Source organism: Notothenia coriiceps, unplaced genomic scaffold (assembly GCF_000735185.1).
Source record: "Notothenia coriiceps isolate Sejong01 unplaced genomic scaffold, NC01 NC01_scaffold00005785, whole genome shotgun sequence".
Classification (NCBI taxonomy): Eukaryota; Metazoa; Chordata; class Actinopteri; order Perciformes; family Nototheniidae; genus Notothenia; species Notothenia coriiceps.
Genome location: NW_011338486.1, coordinates 220,273 through 226,925, shown reverse-complemented (window position 1 = coordinate 226,925; position 6,653 = coordinate 220,273). Strand labels below are relative to the sequence as shown.

At 41.3% G+C, this 6,653-nt stretch overlaps 1 protein-coding gene across 1 annotated transcript in view; it reads left to right on the top strand.

Moving 5' to 3' along the window:
- Positions 1–383: 383 nt before the first annotated feature.
- pappa2 (pappalysin 2) overlaps positions 384–6,653 on the top strand; it is a 76,560-nt gene continuing 70,290 nt past the window's right edge. Inside the window, exons 1-2 of the mRNA XM_010768507.1 lie at positions 384–2,331; positions 6,253–6,485. Of these exons, the coding sequence (XP_010766809.1) occupies positions 1,365–2,331; positions 6,253–6,485 (1,200 nt within the window). The 5' untranslated portion in view covers positions 384–1,364. The remainder of the gene's footprint in view (positions 2,332–6,252; positions 6,486–6,653) is intronic.

Sequence of the window (6,653 nt, the reverse complement as noted above, 5' to 3'; positions counted from 1 at the left end):
GATGGATGAGATCAGGACAAGAATAATATACATAAAGTTGATAGCCTCCTTCCTGTGTTGCCCCTATGCAACAAGAGGGATGTTCAGCACAGGACTGGGCAGGGGAAAGAGGAGAGGATTTCCCTTGTAAAACACAAGTGTGAGCCCCCCCTTGCAACCCTCTCCTCCCTCAACCACCTCCACCGCACTTCCCCTACCGGTGATGTCAGGGCGGGCAGGGGCTCCCTGATAATAAAAAAACCTTTAGACTCGAGAGAATGAGAGAGAGAGAGAGAGAGAGAGAGAGAGAGAGAGAGATGGAGGAGTGAATGGAGGAGGATATTACTACTACTGCACGGACCGATGCAGAGGAGCAGCAAGTCACTCTGAGGCGCACACAGACGCACAACAAAAACCAAGAGGAGCTGACGCGCAGACGCCGAGCTATGATTTAATGGACTAATATTAGTGTCCCCTCTTTCAGAAATTATAGGAAAAAGCTTCTGCTCAACAAGTATGGTAGCTAGTTAAGGACTGGCACTTTGCATTGAGTTTGGAGTGACTTTTCTTTTTTCATTATTCTGGTTCACCTTGCAGCCATATTTTGGATCAGGACGCACTGAATTATCCCGCTGTGGTCAGGTAAAAAAGAGGCTTTATTCAAAGTCAGTGTGGATTTAAATGATCATATTTCACCTGATTTATTCCTGGAATTGAAATCAGCCCTCTTAGGTTATAAAAAAAACAATTCTGTTTGTTTATTTCAGATTTGAAATCAGCCTGACGTTTAAACATAATTGTTTGGCTTACTAAAACGCAGAAAGGAGTTTTATAAACTAATGTTTTTTTTTCTAGAAGTAAACAGAAACTTAAACACGCTACAGATATTTTTGCGGAATACACAGATGTAAAGAAGGCTCGTGCAAAGTGCAGAACTGTGCTGCAGCTGCGTGAAGAAAGGATTTGGATGAACTCAGAATCAGAGAAAAATAATCAGATCTTCAGCTGTTAAACGTCTGCTTTATTCAAAAATCAACACAAAACATACAGAACCTCAATATCCAATAAGTTCAAGAATGTAACAACCTCTTTCTTTAATTGATTCATTTCGAATGCACTGATTTATGTTACATTTGATTATTTTTATAATTTGTTTACCACAATAAATACATTTTCTAATTCGGTAGCCTAAACAGATGTGTCTTTATTACTTAATAAATATACACAAACAAATCGAATAACCACAGTTTGGCGAATTGGCGTGAGACCTCTTGCTGCTGACCTGGAAACAAGAGGCTGACTTTTTAAGAGCTAAAACGTCCCGTCCCCCCCCACAATTTGTCTTCAATAAAACAACGACAAAAACCTGTTCCTAACCTGACACAATGTTGTTCATCAGACTACTGGCTATATTCCTTGTTTTCATCACAAACACGTGGCTGCTCAGCCCGGTTCGCTCCGATGCAATGAGCCGGAACAAGCGCAGCATGGCCCGGCGGGCAGACAGTGAGCTCTCCAGGCTAGCAGGTGAACCCTGCACCTCGTCCGGCGTCTGGAGGTCCCTGCGGCAACCCCGCTCCCTCTCCCCGTCCCAATACCGCCCTCCAGCGGTCCGTCCGAGGACACACACGAGCCGGAGAGAGCCGTACAGTGTTAAGAGCGCTCCTTCGGTTTGTGAGGGAGGGTGCAGCAGGTTTGACACCGGGGTCCACCGGGTCGCTGCCGCGGGGGAGGATGTGGCGGAGAGCGCTGGGGACGGATATGATACGGTTACCGGACGGCACTTTGAGAACAGCCACACAAACGACAAGCGAAAGATAAATTATGTCAGTGAAAGCACCACGCAGCAGCCCGGAAAGCCTCTCCTTAAAGACCCCGGGAAAACCGTGTCCTCCTCGGGCCACACGAAGCCCTCCCGCAGCACTCTCTCGAGGGTCACTCGCAGCCTCCTCGGCGCGTCTACGTACGAGGAAGACGGTAACTCCAGCTGGGAGAAAGTTTTCCCTGACAGCTCAACAGATTCCAGGGGTCTCCTGGTACTCTCCAGGCTGCAGCAGGAAGATGGAGACCAGCAGTCCTCCACCGGTAACATTGAGGATAGTACCGAGGACTACTCCGGGGAAGTGGTGGAGGAGGAACAGCCCGCGAACATGCCTGTTGGGAGTTCCCTTCCCTGGGGGAGTCCCTTGCCAAGGGTGCCCCCTTCCTGGATGACTGCCCTGTACTTCAGTGGACGCAGGGAGCAGCTGAAGGTGAAACCGGCTGCAGGGGTGGAGCTGCCGAGGGCCAAGTTCAGCCTGGAGCTTTGGGTGAAGCCTGAGGGAGGGCAGAGCAACCCTGCAGTCATAGCAGGTGGGTGAAAACTGAGCATGAGCTGCATGATAGACACGAACTGATGTGGAATGTACAAGTAGCACCAAATTACTCAAATAGACCCACTGTACTTACATATTATACACATTCAAGTTACTTGTAGGCTACTTGTATAGGCATATCTCAATTGTATGCAATTGTATACCTATTATCCACTACATCACAGAAGCCAATATGAAATGTTGTAGTTTATTACTCTGACAGCTTTAGTTACTTTCCATATTACAATTTTACCTACCCTTTTAGTCCAGTGAATGACAAGTATCTCTATTTGGTATGTCTCCCCTAAACTGAAAGATTTTTAAGTAAGCAATAGTTAAAATTAGCAGAACTTTAAACATCCTTAAACATATAAGGCAACAGTAAAACGAGTCCCAAAATACATCCTTTTAGTAGCCTAGTCACTGTCAGGGAACATTCTACTTTTCTTTTGGTACTTTGGCACATTTGCCTGGTAATATATTTGATACTACGAAAACTAATAACTAAGGTTTGAAAAGTAAGATGTTGACTTTTACTGGGTGTGTTCACACTCTGGTTTTACTACTTAAAATATCTTAAAACTTCTCTGTGTTAGTAAAACTCATATCTTCTTACTAAAGTACCCCCTGGAAGATGTAAGCAGAGTCTCATGACCGCACACTGTGTTGGGGATATATGCCCCATGACAGAATCTGGGAGATATATTCATTTATTTTTCTCCAAGAACACTTTCCCAGTCTGAGAACTATACTGATCCAGTATCAGAACTTTTTTCTCCTTGTCTGCTTGTTCTTTCCCAGTTCTCAAGAATCCTAGATTATATTCTGACACTTAAGGGTGCTGTATGTTATTGCAAATAATTTGTGACAGCTATACTATATCTACTAACCCTAATAACATTTGGGTTTTCTTTTTTAACAGCAATGACTTGTGCTGTGTGACGTTAGTATTAAATGGCTTCCAAGAAAAAATGAGCCTACTTTTCACCAGAAAGGTCAAACGGAGTTCAACCAGGGTTTAGGGTTTTATTTATATGATTGTCAATTCAATGTGTTTCGGTTTAGGAATCTGACAGGGACAAATCAAGACTTTATAGGGTCGTATTGGTATCTGGGAAATAGTCATCGACTTCTTTTACTCTTTGCTGCAAAAAAAAAAATTGTATTTAATTGTGTACAAAAAGGCTTATACTTTCAATTGAACACAGAGCCAGGCTCCAAATGGTTATCCTTTATTAGAAGAATAAAACAAAAAAACTTCCACATGAATCTAGTGAGTTATCTGATCACATAACATTATTTTTAAACCAGTTTTTATCATAACATACAATTACATTTTTATTCTTCACTCAAAACTGGAAATCACTGTTTTTCGACATCAAAAGTGAATGTCACATTTGAAAAGCTGCACATTTGACAGGACAACACCTACATCAAACAAATTCAAGAGGATAAAAGCACGACGGTGCAGCATCACAGCTGTCCAGATAGTGAGGGAGACCCCAAACTGTTACGTCGGCTCACATTTACTCTGATCAAAGATCCCACTCCATTACTCAACTACATTTCCCCCCTCATTGCTTCCTTATGTGAGGGTGGAATTCTGTGGCATGGGCCTTTCTCTTTGTAGTGTTCTGAAGGAATCTGACAAATACAGTGACAAACAAACTCCTATTGTTTCTGCTAGACATGACATTGATATCGGTTAGACTTCTAAAGGTCACTTATTGTCTTGTTCTTTGTACATTGCATTCTTTTTTTGTCATGTTATTGTATATGTTACAGTGAGTGCTTGAGAAACAATGATATTAACGAATTTCCTCAGTACTATGTATTAATTAATGTACTTTATTTTGGCCAACATTTATGCTAATGTCTTAAATTATATTATTCGAAAACTGGATTAAAATGAAGGCCCTTGTTGTGATGGGGCGCCACATGCTGAGAAAGTAAATAGTCTTAAAAAAGGATTGGTTTTTCAAATGTTGATAAAGGTTAAAACATTTGACAACTTTCCTCAATGTAGAAAACTTTAGAATTCAAACGCATTTCATGCATTAAAATACAGTTATTGTTCAAATATAATATATTTTACTGAGGGCTTCCTGGTAGTGACCAACCTCAGAAAATTATCGCTTAACTCTGGAGTTTTTTTAGCTTTACAAAATATTTGCCTTTAAGCCCATTGTTTTGGTTTTCTGGCCTTGAAATTGGCTAAAGAGGTTTTCTCTATGACTTTCATCAACCTTGTTTCAAGGAAAGAAAATAAAATCTCTGATACCGCCAAGCGCCAAACTGCAGAAATATTAGCGCCATGCTAATAGCGGAGTAGCTTAACAGCCAGAGGTTTCCCTCCCCTGTTGGGAACAGAAAGAGTCAATATTGGACTTGCATTGCCAGAAACATGGCGCCAAGTGAATGCTAATGTTGCTTCCAGACTGCTTAAGGTGTAATTAGCCAATTGTTTGCTGACATATTTGCAATAACAGTTTTAGAAAGACATTTTATGTTAATATTGTGTTTTCTGCTATTTACGCTGCCCCTAACTGGCCCCCCCAAAAATGTAATGCAGCTTTAAAACATTAGTTCCTAATGGATACCAGGAGAGAGATGAATAGTATCCTCAAACTAATATTTGTGGTATTGCAAATGTCTCACAACCTAAACACCACATTTTCCCATAACCTTGATGTTTCCTCTTGCAAACGCAGTGTTGTCACTTTTTTGGCAGTTTCCCCACGACCATCTGCTGTTGAATGAAACACAGAAAACTTTAGCTCAATTTTGTTTCATTTAAACAACGCCCTCCTCCTGGTTTGTGCCAAACTTCAACAGATTTCCAAGGAGATTAAATTTTGAGACACGTATCACCGAGAAGTGTATGTAACTGTATTTGTGAATTTGTCACCATTGGATGATTGATGGTTTATTAATGACTTACAGTAGTCCAATATTTTAACATTTAGCATTTTGTGAGTTACTGTGGATTAGTGATGTTGCGTGATAAGTCGATTTTAAACGTTGGTACCCTTGCTCGTCTGTGACCCAAATAGAAGTAAGTTATTGGTAGAATTATTATTACTTAATGAATGTACACATTTAAATAACATATTGGCTTAATTTGCACTGAAAAATAAACAATTCTTCATTCAGTTAGCTAGTTAAGATGAACAAAGACGTTTTCAAATGGCTAATACAATTGGCGCAACATTTTAAGTTTATCCTTATATATTATATTGTGCTCAATGTTTCTGAGTATGTATGGATAGATTGGTATACATATATTTGTTTGATTACATTTGGTAGTACAATGTAATCTAATTAACTTGGCCCAGCTACTGTTTAGCCTCCCAACGACAGCTTTCTTTAACTGAATGAATTGCTTAACCATGATCCTGGCTCACTTCAGAAAGGATATTTTGCTTTAGTTTTCCCACTTCTCACACTTGCACACACATAGTCATGTAAACATATACACATGCTCATACAGTAGAGCATTAAGGAGGGTGAAGGGGTTCCCTGACCCCACGCTGTCCCAGTGAAACACATCTGGGGAGCAGATGTGGATCTGTGTGTGTCTGTTGCAACAGCAAATGAAAACACAAGGGCCTTGCCCTGGCTGAGAGAAATACCTCCGTCCTCCCTTCCCTCTCTGTTCTCTCTTACTATATCTGGCTCTGTCTATTCTCTGTATGTCTCAGCCTCTCCTACTCTGGGGTCCCAAGTCCTCAGGACCGCAAACACTTGGAAAGATTGCTTGTTTGTGGGTTTATTTATGTGTTTTCATAAAGGCTATGAGCTCATTGTGAATTAGTCCTTGGACCCTGCCAGATAATAATTGCTTTATTGAATTTTTTTACTGGTATTCTTATTAAATAATACACATTATAATATATTTTACTTTCCCCCTTTCCCATAGGTGTATTTGACAACTGTTCCTATTCACTAAGTGAGAAGGGCTGGTCGGTAGGTGTCCGCACTGTGGAACCCGCCAGTTCCAAAGACGCACGGTTTTACTTCACGCTTCGCACAGACCGAGCTTTAAAATCCACCACTGTCTTAAGCCACCAGCGTTACCGAGCCAACGCCTGGACTCACCTGATGGCTACTTACAACGGCCACAACATGACCCTGTATGTTGATGGAGCTAAGGTGTGTAATTTGAGTGTTTTGGTGGTCGAACTTTGGCTCACATTTTGGTCATTCACCTCTTAAGTTTCAACTCAACGATCACTGAAATACCATGATGGTATATTGACATCACAATCCAAGCCCAAGGTCCACCTACTAGATTTCTCTGGGTCTTTCACCAACATCACA